The 19,049-nt window shown below is 41.9% G+C and overlaps 1 protein-coding gene across 1 annotated transcript in view; it reads left to right on the top strand.

Moving 5' to 3' along the window:
- LOC134353570 (doublecortin domain-containing protein 1-like) overlaps window positions 1–19,049 on the top strand; it is a 610,678-nt gene that overhangs the window by 236,700 nt on the left and 354,929 nt on the right. Inside the window, exons 12-13 of the mRNA XM_063061626.1 lie at window positions 5,339–5,437; window positions 10,437–10,603. Coding sequence (XP_062917696.1) covers window positions 5,339–5,437; window positions 10,437–10,603 — 266 coding nt within the window. The remainder of the gene's footprint in view (window positions 1–5,338; window positions 5,438–10,436; window positions 10,604–19,049) is intronic.

Here is a 19,049-nt window from a genome sequence, read left to right as displayed (position 1 = left end):
TATGGTTAAAATAATGAGAGTCCAGAAGAGGTTCATGAGAGTGCTCCCAGGAATGGAAGGGTTAATGTATAAAAATCAAACCACAATCAAGAAAAAATCTGCAGGTGCTGGAAATCCAAGCAACACATACAAAATGCTGGAAGAACTCAACAGGCCAGGCAGCATCTATGGAAAACAGTACAGTTGGTGTTTAATTGAAGAGGATGTTTCCTATAGAGGGAGAGTCTAGGATCAGAGAACACAGCCTCAGATTAAAAGGACATCCATTTAGAACAGAGATGAGAAGGAACTTCTTTAGCCAGATGGTGGTGATTCTGTGGAATTCATTGCCACAGATGGCTGTGGAGGCCAAGTTACTGGGTATTTTTAAAGCTGGGTTTGATAGGTTCTTGATTAGTCAGGGCAACAAAGGTTATTGGGGGAAGGCAGGAGAATGGGGTTGAAAATAAATCAGTCAATTTATGGAATTTAAGGAATGGCGAAGCGGACTCAATGGGCTAAATGGCCTAATTCTGCTCCAATGCCTTATGGTCTAAAATGATCAGCATCTGGTTATGCAGCTTGAATAACACATATTTTAATGGTGATATTTGGAAGTGTTTCGGATTATGTATCTTGCTCTACAGAAAAAATTATGCACAACTGATCTACCCAAGCAGGTGCCTGAGGAATAATGCCTCAGAGAATGCTGAAGTATCTTCTTACTGCATTGAAATGCCTCGCTTTATTGAAGAGACAAAAGTGCATTGGGGCTTGAACCCATGACCTTCTGACAGAGACAAGCACTACCAACTAGGTCAAGCCGCCACTTGTGGATAGATAGCTGAATTACTTTATGTAGCTAAGTGGTTATTTAGACTCAGTGCTCACTGAACAATGCGAGGGTTGATAACTCATTAACCCATGGTAAATTAGCTATAGCACGCAGTCAATTAACGAAGACATGGGTAACAACGGAGTTCAAAAGCAGCTAAAACTGCCAGCATCACAAAATTCTGGAGGAACTCAGCAGGTCAGGCAGCATCTATGGAAATGAGAAAACAGTTGATGTTTTGGGCTGAGACCCTTCATCAGAACATAAATGGAAGCATTTCTCCTGGTGAAGTGTTCGGCACGAAATGTGGACTGTTTATTCTTTTTCATAATTGGTGCCTGATTTGCTGATTTCCTTCAGCATTTTGTGTGTGTTGCTCTGTATTTCCAGCACCTGCAGAATCTCCTGTGTTCATGAAAAAGCAGCCACTATGCCAGAGTGAAAAAGGTGAAAAGAATTTATTTATTTAGATTTTATTTACAGATACAGCTTTGAACAGGCTCTTCCAACTCAATGAGCAACACCATTCACCCAACTCACACTAGCCTAATGACAGGACAATTTACAATGACCAATTAACCTGTGAACTGGTATGTCTTTGGACTGTGGGAGGAAACCAGAGTACCCAGAGGAAACCTATGCACATAGGGGAAAAGCGTAAAAATTCTTTATAGATGCTGCCGGAGTAGAACTCCAAACTCTGGAATGCCCCGAGCTGTAATAATGTCTCACTAACCATTATACTACCGTGACATCCTGACAGCATGCCCAAGGATCAACATGCTATCCCCAGAAAAGATAAATAAGTTCTCAACAGGGTTTAAAATTTGTTGGATGGTTTATAATGTACAATTACTGTGGTCAAGCACTGCACTGATTTTTGTCCTGAAGACACCACCCACCCCATCAATCCCAGCGTCTCACCACCATTGAGGACATCTTTAAAAGGCGATGCCTCAGGAAGATGGTATCCTTCATGAAGGACCTTCACCATCCAGGACATTCCCTCTTCTCACTGCTATCATCTGGGAGGAGGTACAGGAGCCTAAAGCACACACTCAATGATTTAGTAACAGCTTCTTAGACTATAAGACATAGGAGCAAAATTAGGCCATTCAGCCCATTGAGCTGGCTCTGCCATTTCATCATGGCTGACTCCGGATCCCACTTAACCCCATACACCTACCTTCTCACCACATCCTTTGATGCCCTGACCAATCAGGAAACTATCAACTTCCGTCTTAAATAAAGACACAGACTTGGCCTCCATTGCAGAGCATCTCTATCTGTGGCAGAGCATTCCACAGATTCCTCTTTATCTCTGTCACCCCTCAATTTTGAGGCTGTGCCCTCTAGTTCTGGATACCCCCACCATAGGAAACATCCTCTCCACATCCACCCTATCTAGTCCTTTCAACATTCGGTAGGTTTCAATGTGATTTCCCCCCTCTCCCCGATTCTTCAAAATTCCACTGAATACAGGCCCCTTCCACCAAGCGATTTCATGAACCCATGAATGCTATCTCACTATTTTTCCCTCTTTTTGCACTACTTACTTATTTTTTATATATTCTTCTTGTAATTTGGAGTAAATTTATGTATTGCACAATTCTGCTGCCGCAAAACAATGAATTTCATGACAAGTTCACAAATTTCACCTTACATGCCGGTGATAATAAACGTGATTCTGACTCTGGATGCAAGATCCTATTTCATGCCCAACTTCAATGAATACTTTGGCAGCTCAACACTGCCCATTCAGGTTGGAAGATCACACTGTTAGGTTTATATCGCAGCTTATTCACGCACACAGATAGTGGGAATTGAACCCAGATCACTGTGCTATGATGTTCTATGTTCTATTTAGCATTACAATATTCTTCACCTAATAAAGCAGATCATTCTCCAACTCATCACGGGAAGGTAAATTGTAGAGCGGACACATAAGAAACTACAGATGCTGGAATTGGGAACAACACATGATGCTGGAGGAATTCAGCAGGTCTATGGAGAGAAATGGACTGTTGACCGGATTCATGAAGGGCCTCATTTCAAACCCATCTGGAAGCATGAAATCAGATCTGGTTGAAGAGTCTTGTCCTGAAATGATTACTGTCCGTTTCCCTCTGTAGATGCTGCTTGGCTCTTACTTTCTCCAGGTTTTTGTATGTTGTTCCAAATTAGAGAGAAGGAAGTCACAGAGTAACCTGAGCCTGTTTCACCGTCAACGCTGCTCATCCACTTCAGCTCCATTTGCCATGACGTTGTCAACTAGAGAAAGATTAGCTTTATTTGTCATTCATACATCGAAACATACTGTGAAATGCATCATTTGCGTCAAATCAAATCAGTGAGGATTGTGCTGGGGCTGGCCCCTCAAGAATTCGCCACATTTCCAGCACCAACATAGCATGCCCACAACTCACTTACCCTAACCTTAACCATAAGTGATTAGACTGTGGGTGGAAACCCACGTCGTCACGGGGCCTACATACTGCACAAACTCCTTACAAACAGCCACAGGAATCGAGCCCCGCCTGGCGATCGCTGGCAATGTAAAGCAATTGTGCTAACTGCTTTGCGACCTTGCCTCCACAAATAAAAATATGGTTCATTTATTGAATGAAAATCTATTGAAAGAGATAAGATCAGAGACCTACAGGCTAACGAATAACCTATCTACAAGAGGTATTACCAGTTAGTTCTAAATTTTCTCGAGCACTATTCTTAAGTGTTAGATTTATAATGAAGCATTGTCTACCCTTTCAAGATTCAATCTTCAATCAAAATTACTGAAACAAATTATCTGCATTTAAGACAAGAGATTCTGCAGATGCTGGAAATCCAGAGTAACACACTCAAAATGCTGGAGGTGAACAGGTCAGGCAGGATCTATGGAAAGGAAATAAACAGTCGACATTTCAGGCCGAGACCCTTCATCATGAGTTCCTCCAGCATTTTGTATGGGGTATCTCCATATAACCTTACAGATGTTGTGGGAACCCACAGTGCATACATTGGCTGCTGTTGTTCCCTAAAAACAAAAATACTTCTGAAGAGTATTTCTCTGGCCGTTACAATCTGACAGAGGGCTGAGGAGGGTAGGTTGAGCAAGCTAGGGCTTTATCATTTGGAGTGAAGGGGGATGAGAGATGACTGTTTAGAGATGTACAAGATGATAAGAAGCATAGATGAAATGGACAGCCAGAGACTTTTTTCCCAGGGCAGAAAGACTAATATGAAGGGGCATAATTTGAAGGTGATTGAAGGAAAGTATGGGGGAGGGGATGTCAGAGGTAAGTGTCTTACTCAGAGAGTGGTGGACGCATGTTCACAGTTCAAAGTTCAAGTTAAATTTTATTATCAGAGTACAAATATGTCACCACATACCTCCAAGAGATACTTTTTCCTGCGGGCATACTCTGCGGATCTACGGAATAGTAACTGTAAACGGGATCAACGAAAGATCAAGTAGAGCATAGAAGACAACAAACTGTCCAAATGCAAATATAAATAAATAACAATAAATAAAGAGAGCATGAAATAATAAGATAAAGCGTCCTTAAAGTGAGATAATTTGTTGTGGGAACATCTCAATAGATGAGTGTACTTATCTTCTTTTGTTCAAGAGTCTAATGGTTGAGGGCCAGTAACTATTTTTGAACCTGGTGGAGTGAGTCCTGAGATACTTGTATCTTCCACCTGATGGCAGCAGCAGGGGAGGAGGTAGAAGCAGATATACTGTATTAGGAACATTTAAATGACTCATTGAAAGATACTTGGAAGATAGAAAATGGAGGCCTATGTAGGAGGGAAATGTTAGACTGAAATTAGAGTAGGGTAAAAGGTGGGCACAACTTCATGAGCCAAAGGGCCTGTACTATGCTGTAATATTCTGTGTTCTAGATGAAAAATGTACAATAATTGAAGGTGATATCATTATAGTGATTAATATAATTTAAATATTTGAGGTGAATGATAGTGTAATGAGTTCTTCAGGCCTGTGTGGAGCACTGGAGAGCTTTGGGCTCTCAGGTTTTTAGAGCACCTGAGTTGTTTAATTGTTTAATGAGAGTCATTAACCTTCTAGATTTCATTGTGTTTTTCTTGAGTGACTTGCTCTTTGCAATGTGGTTTCCTGATGCTTTCATTTAAACTTGGTAAGTTTATTTTGATAAGCTTGGGGATTCCCTGTTACTTGTATTATTTAAGTGGACGCCTGGTTAGCCCTGATTGCGGGGTCCTAGTTTTGAGAATGTTATGACGTGGTGTTGATCAGCCGAGCCACTCTGTTGGAATTCTTATGACTAAACACTGGTTGCTGTCTCTACATTGAAGTCTACCTTCCCTCTGCACTTAGGTTCTGAAATTGCCAGCGCACATCGTGACAGATAGTGAGAAGTATATCATTTGAATTTTAGTGGTACCTTATCATATAAAAAGACACTCCACAAAATGACAGGCTAAAGTAGTTTATTTAACTGAGATGCAGACAATAACATCTGTTTTTGGTTTGCTTTCTAGGTGTATCGAAATGGCTGGGACACTGGAGAGATTTCCATGTTTATTAAAATGAAAACAATTGAAAAAGGTTCTGGCAATAACAAATTCATGATGGATCAGGTAAGGTACCTTTTACTAAATAAAAGTATTGCAATAATGGCAGTTGTGTTGGTTAAATAAAATAAAACAAGGAATACAGATCTTGATCTGAACTCATAGTTCAGGAAACATGGTAATTGTGCAATTAGCCCATTTGCACGCAGTAATTTGCTAGAAGACTAATGTTCCAACTACTTTAAAATTGTTCTCTTTGCAAAGAATCGTTTATCCACTTTTGTTATCTGATTGTCCACCACCGCAGTTTGTTTGATTGTCACCAATCTACTACATTGTAGGGAGCTAGGGCTTTACTCTTTGGAGAGAAGGAGGATGAGAGGAGACATAATAGAGGTGTACAAGATAATAAGAGGAATAGATAGAGTGGACAGCCAGCGCCTCTTCCCCAAGGCACCACTGCTCAATACAAGAGGACATGGCTTTAAGGTAAGGGGTGGGAAGTTCAAGGGGGATACTAGAGGAAGGTTTTTTACTCAGAGAGTGGTTGGTGCGTGGAATGCACTGCCTGAGTCAGTGGTGGAGGCAGATACACTAGTGAAATTTAAGAGACTACTAGACAAGTATATGGAGGAATTTAAGGTGGGGGGTTATATGGGAGGCAGGGTTTGAGGGTCGGCACCACATTGTGGGCCGAAGGGCCTGTACTGTGCTGTAATATTCTATGTTCTATGTACATTGATGCCATGGGCAAGAAAACTCACCAGTGCCTCTATTTCCCCAGGAGGGTAAAGAATTTTGGAATGTCCCCTTTGACTCTTACTAATTTATATCGATGCACCATAGAAAGCACCCTCTCCAGATGCATCACTGCTTTGTATGGTAACTGCTCTGCCTGTGACCACAGGAAACTGCAGGAAGTTGTGGACACAGCTCAGAATATCACAGCCAACAACCTCCCATCCATGACCTCTACCCACACTTCTCACTGCCTCAGTAAAGCGGCCAGAATGATCAAAGACACCACCCACCCCACGCACATTCGCTCTTCTCCCTCTTCCAGCAGGCAGAAGTTAAGAAAATCTGAAAACACATAGCACCAGGCGCAAAGACTATTCTATCTCATTGTATTAAGACTAATGAATGCAGTGTGATAAGATGGACTCTTAACCTTACCCTCTACCTCATTGTGGCCTTGCACCTTATTGCCTACCTGTATTATACTTTCATAAGCATGAGAAAGTCTGCAAATGCTGGAAATCCGGAGCAACACAGAAACCGCTGGGGGATCTCAGCAGGTCAGGCAGCATCTATGGAAATGAATAAACAATCGGCATTTCAGGACTGGAAAGGAAGAGGGAAGATACCAGCATTAAAAAGGTGGGGTGATGGGAAGGAGGATAACTAGAAGGTGATAGGTAAAGCCTGGTAGGTGGGAAAGGTGAAGGGCCGGAGAGGAAGAGATCTGATAGGAGACGAGAGTGGACCATAGGGGAAAGGGAAGGTGGAGGGGACTCGGGGGAGGTGACAGGCAGACGAGAGATGTAAGCGACCAGAGTGGGGAATAAAAGAAGAGGGGAGGGAAAAATCAATATTCATGCCATCAGGTTGGAGTATTACACTTTACCTGTACTGTTACACTCTATTCTGCAATCCGTTGTTGTTTTACATTGTACTACCTCAATGCACTAGGTAATGAATTGATCTGTATGGATGGTGTGCATGACGGGTTCTTCACTGTATCTCAGTAGATGTGATGATAATAATAAACCAATTTACCAATTTACAATATTCCACAGAAATCTTCAAGAGCTCACACAGGCCAGATCCTTGTGAAATAATAAGAAACACATATTATCTATTCTGTCAATGTCACCACATTTAAATTTGTTAGGTCTGCACATGCAGGCACCTTACAGCCTCCACTCAACTAATAGGAGTCACTTGCCACTCATTTCTAACGCAACACCTGCAACCTATTTAAACACAGGCACAGTCCTTGTTAACTCACCAAACCAGCTGGACTTAGCCAGTTGTTCCTAGCCTCCAGTTAACTCATTGCCTGTTGTGTTTAGTATTAGTTCTCTCTTATTTTGTGCCCCGCCCCCCATGGTTTGTATTTTATTAAAATTATTGCTTGTCACTAAATCATCTTCAAAGTTTTGTTGAAAAGCCTCCTCTACGTCTCCTGGCAAAATGACCAATTCTTTGACATCTACCAGAAATGCTGTCTTGATAAATAATTGTAGAGTGTTCGATTATTGTTAAAGTCCTATTAAGATTTTTAGAGCAACAACTTACAGTTTTCATTTGTTAAGAAATGAGAAAATGGAAAAGCAGTTTTAAGACTGAATTATTCAGATACATTGCTTGGAAACCTACCATTGCCTCTTACATCCACTACATATGAGTGTTTTTATATGAAGGGAAGACTTTTGGATGATACTTTGTCTTTCTTGCGTAGTTGCTAACACCCTAAGACATTGCTCTGCCATTCCATGATGGCTGATTTATTATCCCTCTCAACCCCATTCTCCTGCCTTCTCCACGTATTCTTAGACACTCTTAATAATCAAGAACCTATCAACCTCCATTTTAAATATACCCCATGACTTGGCCTCCACAGCATCTGGCTAAAGAAATTCTTCCTCATCTCTGTTCAAAAGGGATGACCTTCTATTTTGAGGCTGTGCCCTCTGGTTCTAGATTCCCCTACCATAGGAAACATCCACTCTATCTAGGCCTTTCAATATTAGATAGGTCTCAATGAGAATTAATACATTTTGAAGTTGTTTTGTTTCTCTCTTTCTTTCTTTGACATTTCGTGTCAATACCATTATAAGATTAGATTAGATTCAACTTCATTGTCATTGTGCCGAGTACAGATACAATGCCAATGAAATGCAATTAGCATCTGACCAGAAGTGCAAAAGAATAGTATTATTCTTTTATTAATATTATTATTTATAAGAAAAGTATAGCAAAGGAAGACACCAAATAATTGACCTGCTGTTGCTTTTAGTAATTAACGCTCCATAACTTTACCAGGATGCTGCCTGGTTTAGAAAGTATGCATTATAATCAGAGATTAAGGGAGCTAGGGCTTTACTCTTTGAAGAGAAGGAAGATGAGAGGAGACATGATAGAGGTGTACAAGAAAATATGAGAAATAGATAGAGTGGATAGCCAGTGCCTCTTCCCCAGGGCACCACTGCTCAATACAAGAGGACATGGCTTTAAGGTAAGGGGTGGGAAGTTCAAGGGGTATATTAGAGGAAGGTTTTTTACTCAGAGAGTGGTTGGTGCGTGGAAAGCACTGCCTGAGTCAGTGGTGGAGGCAGATACACTAGTGAAGTTTAAGAGCCTACTAGACAGGTATATGGAGGAACTTAAGGTGGGGGCTTACATGGGAGGCAGGGTTTGAGGTTCGGCACAACATTGTGGGCCGAAGGGCCTGTACTGTACTGTACTATTCTATGTTCTATGTTCTATCTGTAGGCACCCAAAATCTGTTAAGAATTGTTCTCATAAACACAAGAGATCCTTCAGATGCTGGAAATCTAGAGAAATACTCACAAAATGCTGGAGGAACTCAACAGGTCAGGCAGCATCTATGGAAACAAATAAACAGTCGACACGTTGGACCGAGAAGTTTGAACTGTCTACTATCTATTCATTTCCATTGGTGCTGCCTGACCTGCTGAGTTCCTCCAAAGTAGTTCTCTCTTGTTTTCTCCCGGAATCCCAGCAGTGAAAGGAAAGTGAAGTCTTCCTACTCGCCCTGTACTGAGGACCTGAGTTACAGGTGAGTTATAGGCTGAGTTCAACAGGTTAGGACTTTATTCCCTTGAGTGTAGGAGAATGAGGAGAGATTTGATAGAGATTATGAGGGGTATAGACAGGGCAAATGCAAGCAGGCATTTTCCTCTGAGGTTGGGTGAGACTAGAACAAAAGGTCGTGGGTTAAGGGTGAAAGGTGAAGTGTTTAAAGGGAACTTGAGGGGGAATTTTTTTCACTCAGAGGTCAGTGAGAGTGTCAAGCAAGCGGCCAGTGAGGTAAGTGTTTTAACATGGAGAATGGTGAGCGTGTGGAATATCCTGCTGGGAGAGGCAGACACATTAGGGGCATTTAGGAAACGCTTATATTGCACATGGATGATAGAAAAATGGAGGGCTTTGTGGGTGTGAAGAGTCTTAGCATAGGTTAATGGTAAGCGCAACATTGTGGGCTGAGGGTTTTTAACAGTGCTATACTGTTCTATGCCCTCGTCTCATTGCTACCATCAAGGAAGAGGTACAGGAGCCTGAAGACACACACTCAGCGTTTCAGGAACAGCTTCTTCCTCTCTGCCATCGGATTTCCAAATGGACAATGGACCCATGAACACTTCCTCAGTAATTTTTCACCTCTCTTTTTGCAGTACTTATTTAATTTATTTTCTAATATATACTCATTGTAATTTATAGTTTTTATGACTATGTATTGCATTGAACTGCTGCATAACAGCAAATTTCACTGCATAAGCCAGTGATGTTAAATCTGATTCTGATTCCGGATTCTATGTTCCGAAAGATTTTTTTCCAACCTTTGTGGGAGTTCTGTTTCAAGCACTTAGGTAGATTCTAGTACTTTTAAGGACAATCAAACTGTTGCAGCAGGCAAACTTAGGGAGTCAGTGGTGGTGTCTCCCCCTCATAGTCGATCATCCCCCATCCTTTATTTGAGCGGTTGAACATTTCCATTCCTCAATTACGTCTGGCATATGCCTACTGGTTTTGAAGGAAATCTGCGCTGGATAGGGTCAGACCTCAGGAAACAAGGAGGATGCAGGCAACCAAGCAGTTCTATGTCTGTGAATAGCACGGGAGCAGGGGTCAGAGCCAGTGGTTATACTGTTGCACCCCCTGCTGGTAAAAATCCTGTGCTCCCTTCGGTTTCTAACAAGATAAACAATTCAAACATTTCACACTCCCCAAGCATTCATTAATGTGTGTTAGATTTACAATTGTGCAAGATCTGTCACAGCTTTTCACCTCGTCTTTTTTTCCTACGGTTCCACAACAGCTTCTTCAAATAATTTGCCAAAAGCTCAAGTACTCACCAGGATGCTATTCGTCAGGTCTTAACCTCAGTCCTACTCGATTGTTTGATGAAAAGGGACATGAAATAAGAAATCCACTCTCTCTCGAAAATGGTCAGAAGGTTTGGGTATCTTATGGAGAGGACTACAGGTAAATAATATGCTCATTTCTTTCTGTGAACTTAGAGTGACCTTTTCTTTTGTATATGCTGTCTTCTTGCTGGTGGTCCCATGTCACCAGGTTCAAGAGCAGTTATCACCCTTCAACCAACAGGAAGGGGACTTATGATCCCACATCAACAGGTTCAGGAACAGGTATCACCCTTCAATCATCAGGAAGGAGCCTATGGTTCCACACCACCAGGTTCAGGAACAATTATTACCCTTCGACCAGGCTCCTGAACCAACATGCATAACTTCATTCACCTCAACATGGAACTGACTCCACAACCGATGGACTCACTTTCAAGGACCCTGGAACTCATGTCCTCAGTGGTTTTTTTTAATCTACCTATCTATCTACCTATCATCTTCTTCTGCGTTTGCACAGTTGTCTTTTGCTCATTGATTGTCAGTCTTTGTGTATAGCTATCATTGATTCTGCTGTATTTCTTTGTCCTACTGTGAATGTCTACAAAAGTATAAACCCCAGGGTAGTATATGGTGATATATGTTCAGTGGCCACTTTATTAGGTACACCTGTTCATTAACACAAATATCTAATCAGCTAATCATGTGGCAGCAACTCAATGCACAGAAGCATGCAGACATGGTCAAGGGGTTTAGTTGTTGTTCATAACAGACATCAGAATGTGAAGAAGTGTGATTTATTTGACTTTGGTTTTTTGAGATTGTGTCTCCAGACAAGGAGTTCCCAATCTGGGGTCCACAGACCCCTTGGTTATTGGTAGGGGTCCATGACATTAAAAAGATTGGGAAGCCCTGATTCAGACATATCAGAGAAGGGTGCAATATCCCTTGGTCTTGGTTTTATCCTTGTATGTGCCTGTTAGCAGAGCAAGGAGGAATTTTTCATGTTTGAATGGTCAGCTGAATGATGGCAAGCGGAAACTCTGTGGGGACACCAGCCTGACATCCCATTGTCATCCCGCTTGCAGGTCACCCTCGGGCAAGGTGTAGCACCTGCTTAGCAACCCCCCCCCCCCCCGCCAACCCCGATCAGGTCAGGTGAAGCCACGGGAGTAGGTGGGAGATGGTCATATGAGCAGCTGGTGCATATCATATCTGGTTATGCGACCAGTAACGCCAGGCAAACAATCTCTGAAGAGTATTGATGAAGGCTAGGGTCACCCATCTTGTAAAGGCACTGCCCAGAAGAAGACAATGACAACCACTTCTGTAGAAAAAAAATTGCCAAGAACAATCATGGTCATGGAAAGACCATGATTGCCCATGCATACAACACATCACATAATGAACAAACGGTCAATTCATGCTAATCTCTCTAAAAATAATTCCTTGATGATTCTGCTGAACCTACTTAATAGGGCATTTACTTACTTTTACTGAAGCCAATCACCCTGTTTGGGGCATAGACAACTGATAGCAGCTTGCATAAGTCCTCTGTCCTGGGCTAGTCTTTCAAGTTGTCCCTGGGAATAACCCATCGAAGATCTTTCTCCTCCCAGGGATGATTTCTTTGGCGCTTCTGTTGGTGTTACTGTAGCTCTGGGTTTTTACGGGATGCGGTTGCTAGACCCATGACTAACCCTCCTCCTTCCATAACCGGGTTTGGGACCATCCATGGTGGAATTATTTAATGTAGTAAGTTAAATTAATTCATTAATACATTATTTACTTGACAAAAGTAAGTATATTATGAAGTATGTAAAAGAAATTATTAAACACATAGAGATCGTGAACTGAAGGAATATATTGCAACTAAATATTTCTTAAAGTATTGGGCAAAATTTATTATTTATCTGGAAAAATATGTCTGCACTTTATGATGTTGACATCATGGAGAAGTGAAGTTTTAATGCTTGTGAAACACTCTGGTTCTGTCGTCTATGTAAGTCTAGGGAAGACAATCTCCGGCCCCACCAAACGTGTGAGATTGAGGTGTGAGCCCACCTGAATCCCCCTGTTTGTGTGGATGCTGTGTGATTTGTTACCCTGTTACAAATAAGTACCACGAAATAACAGATGGTACACGCATACAATTAAACGATTTAGCTTTATAATTCTTAATTTGACTAAAGGATTAGTAAAGAAAAAGCAAAAAAAAGAAAAGGCCCATTTTAATGAAACAGTCTAATGTGCACAAGTTGGAGCTCACGGTTTCCCCTTCACCAATCCTCCTTCGATCTCCCCGGGCTTCGTCAAATCATGGCCCCACTCCGGGTTGAGTCCTACAACCTCTTCTCTCTGGCGTTTTCTCCCTTCATCTCCCGCTGAACAAAAGACCCCGCTCACACCGGTGTCAGGTGCACAACACGAAAACACTCTCCCTTCATTGGACACCTCACATTCCAAAGCACCCGTTATCTCTAACCATAACCCAAACACTGCTTCTACAGAAAGACCATCACATTAGCAGTGAAACCTTTCCCAGGGTGTCACACTTGCCTTGATGGAAACATTGGAATATAACAAGAAAAGAAAAAATATTTAGCTATCAACCAAGTTGGGTAGTGTTGTGCATAATGTAGAAGGTTGTCATAGGCTATAATGGGACATTGACAGGATGCAAAACTGGCCTGAGAAGCGACATTCATTTTAACAGATAAAATGCTGGAGGAACTCAGCAGGCCAGGCAGCATCTATGGGAAAAAGTAAACAGTCGATATTTCAGGCCAAGATGCTTCACTAGGATTACAGGAAAAAAATGAGGTCAGGGTAAAAAAGTTAGTTACTCTGACTCCTCCTCATCTTCTCAGCTCTACTCTTTTCCATAGATGTTGTCTGGCCTGCTGAGTTCCTCCAGCATTTTTTGTGTGTTGCTTGCATTTCCAGCATCTGTAGATTTTCTCTGGTTTGTGACTTGGAGTATTGTATTCAATTTTGGTCATCTCATTATAGGAAGAATGTGGAAGCTTTAGAGAGGGTGCAGAAGATATTTATGAGGATGCTGCCTGCATTAGAGGGCATGATTTATCAGGAAGAATTGAGTGAGCTAAGGCTTTTCTCTTTTGAGTGAAGGAGGATGAGAGGTGATTTGAATGTGGAGTGCACAATGATAAGAGGTATAGATAGAGTGGACAGCCAGGGACTTTTTCCCTAGGTGCAAATGGCTAATCCATTCAGGTGTTTGGTACAAAGAATAAGGAGGCAATTTTTTACACAAAGAGTGGTAGGCACATGGAATGTATTGGCAGGGCTGGTGATAGAGGCAGATACATTAGGGACATTTAAGAGACATGGCACATGGATGAAAGAAAAATGGAGGGCTATGGGAGAGGGAAAGGTTAGACTGATGTGGACTAGTTTAAAGATTTGGCACAACATTGTGGACTGAATGGCCTGTACTGTGCTGTATTGTTCGTTGTTGTAGCAAATTGCTAATGCTGTTGTCAACTTCTTCCGTTAGCTTACTAGTAGTGATTAAGAACAGATTCATTAATTGAAAATTAGCTGGATTGAAATTGTCCATGCACCCATCACTCTCTTTGTAAAAACTCTGACATCCCTCCTATACTTCCCTCCAATCATCTAAAAATTAAGCCTCCTTGCATTATTCATTTCTGCCCTGAGTAAAAGTCTCTGGTTAGCCACTCTATCTATGCCCCTTATCATCTTGAACACCTCTAGCAAGTCGCTCCTCATCCTCCCTTACTCCAAAGAGAAAAACCCTCACTCGCTCAACCTATCCTCATAAGACATGCTTTGTAATCTAGGCAGCATCCTGGTAAATCTCCTCTACATTTTTATAATGTCCCATTGAAACCTGATGTGTTCCAGTTAAAAAATTCTCCTCCATTTTGCTTCTCTCTCCTTTCTTTTTCTGATCTAAATCTTTTGATACCATGGTCATTAACACTTTTTCAACTTGGCCCTTTCATTCTTTCCTTTAAACTCACAGTACACTTAAGGTGAGATTCAAAATGTAGGAATTGTTATGAGGATGTTGTCATCATTGGAAATGATTTATTAAGAGGAAAGATTGGTTAAGTTGGGACTTTAGAACATAGAAGACTGAGGAGAGATATGGTCGAGGTATACCTCCTGGACCAATTAAAGTAGCCACTAATTGTCCATTCGTGGCCTTCTGCTGTTGTAGCCGATACACTTCAATGTTTGACGTGTTGTGCATTCAGAGATGCTCTTCTGCACACCACTATTGTAACATGTGGTTATTTGAGTAACTGTCACCTTCCTGCCAGCTTGAACCAGTCTGGCCATCCTCCTCTGACCTCTCTCAATAATAAGGCATTTCTACCCAAAGAACTGCAGCTCACTGCATACATTTTTGTTAGTCTCACCATTCTCTGTAAACTCTAGAGTCCGTTATCATAGTCATAGTCATACTTTATTGATCCCGGGGGAAATTGGTTTTTGTTACAGTTGCACCATAAATAATGAATAGTAATAGAACCATAAATAGTTAAATAGTAATATGTAAATTATGCCAGTAAATTATGAAATAAGTCCAGGACCAGCCTATTGGCTCTGGGTGCCTGACCCTCCAAGGGAGGAGTTGTAAAGTTTGATGGCCACAGGCATGAAAGTGCCAGAAGATCAGCAGCTTCTGAGATACTCAAACCACCCTGTCTGGCACCAACAATCACTCCACAGTCAAAGTCACTTAGATTACATTTCGTCCCCATTCTGATGTTTGTTCTGAACAACGACTGAACATGTCTGCATGCTTTTATGCATTGAGTTGCTGCCTCATGATTGGCTGATTAGATATTTGCATGGGGTTAACTGGATGGGGTAGCTAGCCCCATACCCAGCCCTCCTCCTTTCACAGGCAGCCTTGTGACCGCTCATGGCGGAGTTACACTGTTTACAGTGGATTTAATTTAAGACCGCCAGTGAGTGATGTGACATTATGAAGTCGTAGCGTTTCAAGGTTGTGATTCTTTCTGCCAGCTATTTTCACAGCCAGGGACTTGTCTTCCCAGGGCAGGAATGCTAATACAAAGCAATATAATATTAAGGTGATTGGAGGAAAGTATATGGGGAGTGCCAAAGGTACATACTTTTTATACAGCGAGTGGTTGATGTGTGGTACACCCCAGTAGGGGTGGTGGTATAGGCAGATACATAAGGAACATTTAAGAAACTTAGACGGGTACATGGATGATAGAAAAATGGAGGGCTGTTTGAGAGTGAAGGGTCAGAATGATCTAAGAGTAAGTCAAAGGGTCGGTTCAAAATTGTGGGCTGACTGTGCTGTAATTCTCTATGTTCTATGTTTTCTGATGATGAAAAGTGCCTTGATGTCACTGGACCTGGGAAAGAGCAACACGATTTCATCCTCAAATTTCATTAAAGAGGTGAAATTGTTATCTGTCATGGTCCCGACTGAACAGCGGCCGGCATCCAAGTTTTGGCACTACGATTCCCCAGATTATGCTTAGCTGCCACTGCCCCCTTAAAACTCAGACTGCCAATTATTGCCATCCACATTTCATGGAATGTCTGTACTTAAAGGCCTCGTGCTGAACACTCAGTACTCAATCATAGGAGTTCCCTTTCAGGTATTACTGTTTGCGATTTCACCTTTGGATTTTGTTTGTGTTATTCTGTCTGTTTCCAGTCTGACTCTGACCTTATTCTGCACTTGGGTTCACCATTATCCATAGTTTATGGTGGGTGGGATCATCGTGATATCACTGGCATCTTTCTGTGTAATGCATTCTTCATTTATTTAATTGCTTAATTGCATATGCCCAATATTGAGATAGAATTTGATGTCTGGATTAGAAGTTCATTTCTTTGAGTACTAGTCCAGTAACTTAATCATTATGTACACCAATTAGGTTGATTGATGCAAGTCCTAAAATCAAATAGAAATTCATATTTTTGGGCAAAGCAGATCTCTCTATGAATGAGTAAAAACAACATTGAATTATGTAAGGATTCTTGTGCAGAATGCATCATTACTATGAAGCAGTGAACTGAAATCCATTAAAATTTTTCAATCAATCTTTTTATTCCAATGCTGTTTGCATTATATTCAGCACATTGTTCAATTATAACATTCGGAGTGTAAAGGAGTCAAGGACAAGAGAGGCAACATCCAGAAAAAACCTCAGGCAGAGTCCTGTGGTACTGCAACTGTAGATGTCACTGGAAATTTTAAAAGTAATTATTTCAATTATTTCTCCATTTCTCATGTTATTTTGTTTTTAAATTCCATCATCGTATAGATCATTTTAAACATGTGAATGATTGGTATTATTGATCCTAAGCTCATCATCGTCATTATGTGTCGTGTCATATGACATGGGTAATCGTGGTCATTTGACCATGATTGTTCCTGGCAAGTGTTTCTCCAGAAGTGGTTTTCCATTGTCTTCTGGGCAGTGTCTTTATGAGATGGTGACCCCGACCATTATCAATACTCTTCAGAGTTTGTCTGCCTGGCCTCGGTGGTCACATAATCAGTACTTGGGATGTGCACCAGCTGCTCATACGACCATCCACTACCTGCTCCCGTGGCTTCAGTTGACCCTGATCAGGGGTTAAGTAGGTGCTACACCTTGCCCGAGGGTGACCTGCAGACTAGCGGAGGAAAGGAGTGCCTCACACTTCCTTTGGTAGAGACATATCTCCACTCTGCCACCCAAGAATATTACACCACAATTGTAAACACAAGAGGTTCTGTAGATGCTGGTAATCCAGAGCAATACATACAGAGTATACTTCCCCCTTCCTTTCCATTCCCGAAGGGTCTCAGCCCGAAAGACCAACTGTTTATCCCTTTCCAGGCACCTGCAGGCTAACGGAAAGAAGCATCTTACCTATACCTTTCATAATGTTAACAACCTCTATCAGATCTCCCCTCAGTACATAACTGGAAGAATCAAAACCCAATGAAGAAAATTAGACAGTTCAAGCAATCTACACTGTTAATCTCTCACTTTGTGGGGCATGGTATCGTAGTGGTAAGCTGTCAGATATGGATTCAATTCTCACTCCTACATGTAAGGAGTTTGTACGTTCTCCCCATGACTGCATGGGTTTCCTCCAGGTATTCTGGTTTCCTCTCATATTCTAAACATGTATGGGTCAGGGACAGTTAGTTTTGAGCATGCTATGGCGGCAGCAAATATTTATTGCTTATTTATTTATTATTATTGTTATTTTCTCTCAGCTCCAGCTGGTAAAGCCTGAGGTAGGAGCATAACTAAGCACACGCATTTCTCAATTGCAAGGAACTTTCGGACTATTCTAGTAGTGTTTACTATTATGGGTTTATGGAGAGTTATATAGATTTGGCTGTGTAGGCCTATTGTTTAGTGTTATTGTGTAGTGACTTTGGGATGATACCTGTTGGAGATGTTACTATTTGGACAATATTACTCTGTTCATGTCCCATAGTCTTTCAAAGCACTGGTGAGGCCCCACTTGGAGTATCGTGAGCAGTCTTGAGCCCCTTATGTCACAACCATGGATTCAGCAGTGCAGTAGATACCTCAATTGCTCTTGTGAGTTTGCACGTCAGCTAATTATTATTTAATCGTGATAGTATTTAACTCTTTACTTGTCGTCGTAGTACTTGTCAAGACTTGGATAGAGCATAGCAACACTTTGCTGTGTGTTTGCTTTCGGCCTTCCCCAAGAGATTGGACTTTTGAGTCAATTGACTCTGAAGACTAGCGGTATTCGTTTAATGTTTAGATTTTCTTTTCAGCTGCAGTATAGGCTTCGTTTCCCATTTGAGAGTTTTAGTTAACAGCCCTATTTTGGCCTAGCGTTTGTTGTTGATTTTCACTTTAATACTGTTTGCAATAAAGTTTTGTGAACTATCGACCTGCTTCAGTGTCTCTCACTTCGCACTCGGGCCATATCTGAACCTGGTAATAGCAAGTCTCGACCACACAAAGATGGACCCAGCAGAGAGAGGGCAGCTGACCTTGGCCGTGAGATTCATTGGTCAGGTAGGAGACAAGCTACAAGCAATGGAATCTGTTCTCAGTGAAGTTTCAGAGGCAGTGAAGCAGATAACCTTGTGGCGACAAGCCCACTCTCACTTGGAGGAACAGGGATCGTCCCTAGCCGCAACTGTTCAAAAGCTCACCACAGACAATCGGACTCACGTGTCTGCGATTTCCGCACTCACGGCCGCCGTCCACGAACTTACTGTGAACAGCCAGCATCAGCTGACAGCCATTAACGTTCTCGCCAGCTCAATTCAACAGCTTCAGGCTGCCTCAGTCCCACTCCCAGCATCTCGCAGGTCCTCCTTTTCTGCTGCCTCGACAACCTCTGCTACTAATGCTCCCGCTCCCACACCCGGACCAGATCCGATTCCCACGACCGTTCAGGAACCAAGTATTCCACCACCAGGCAGATATTTTGGTGATCCCGATGGTTGCAGGAATTTTATTACCCAATGCGAGCTGACATTCTAAGCCCAGCCTGGTTGTTTTAGTAATGATGCGCAAAAATTGGCATACATGGTC

This window comes from Mobula hypostoma, chromosome 11 (genome assembly GCF_963921235.1).
Source record: "Mobula hypostoma chromosome 11, sMobHyp1.1, whole genome shotgun sequence".
NCBI lineage: Eukaryota > Metazoa > Chordata > Chondrichthyes > Myliobatiformes > Myliobatidae > Mobula > Mobula hypostoma.
This window is presented reverse-complemented; position numbering and strand designations above follow the sequence as displayed.